Source organism: Buceros rhinoceros, unplaced genomic scaffold (genome assembly GCF_000710305.1).
Source record: "Buceros rhinoceros silvestris isolate BGI_N320 unplaced genomic scaffold, ASM71030v1 scaffold19884, whole genome shotgun sequence".
In the NCBI taxonomy this organism is placed as follows: domain Eukaryota; kingdom Metazoa; phylum Chordata; class Aves; order Bucerotiformes; family Bucerotidae; genus Buceros; species Buceros rhinoceros.
Genome location: NW_010407880.1, coordinates 1 through 370, shown reverse-complemented (window position 1 = coordinate 370; position 370 = coordinate 1). Strand labels below are relative to the sequence as shown.

The window sequence follows — 370 nt, the reverse complement described above, 5'->3', positions numbered from 1 at the left end:
GACGGCCCGTCTCGCCCCGGCCCCGCCAGCCGCACCTTCCCGCCGCAGGTCCCGCCCCTGGAAGCAGCGGGGCTGCGAGCTAAGGGCGCTGAGGGATACCGCCCGCACACGGGCTGCTTCTCTCCGTCATTCAGGGGCTCCTGAGAAGCGGTCACAAACGTGAAGCCCACACACGTGGCAAGACACGGGTGTCACTCGCTTCTCCCAGCGGCAGCAGGGAAGTGCCGCGCACCTTCCTCCCCCGCACCCACATTCATGCGCGAAAGCCGCATGCTGGCAGGGCACAACCGACACAGACACTTAACTCAGGAACTTATCGAGGAAGCAACAGGGCCCGGCCTCCGGCTGCTCCCCGCTGCCCCAGACCCGG

At 67.8% G+C, this 370-nt stretch overlaps 1 protein-coding gene across 1 annotated transcript in view; it reads right to left on the bottom strand.

The window, feature by feature from the left end:
* The window catches only part of CINP (cyclin-dependent kinase 2 interacting protein), a 5,792-nt gene extending 5,520 nt beyond the window's left edge, over nucleotides 1–272 (bottom strand). Inside the window, exon 1 of the mRNA XM_010134676.1 lies at nucleotides 233–272. Coding sequence (XP_010132978.1) covers nucleotides 233–272 — 40 coding nt within the window. The remainder of the gene's footprint in view (nucleotides 1–232) is intronic.
* Between the last annotated feature and the right edge of the window lie 98 nt (nucleotides 273–370).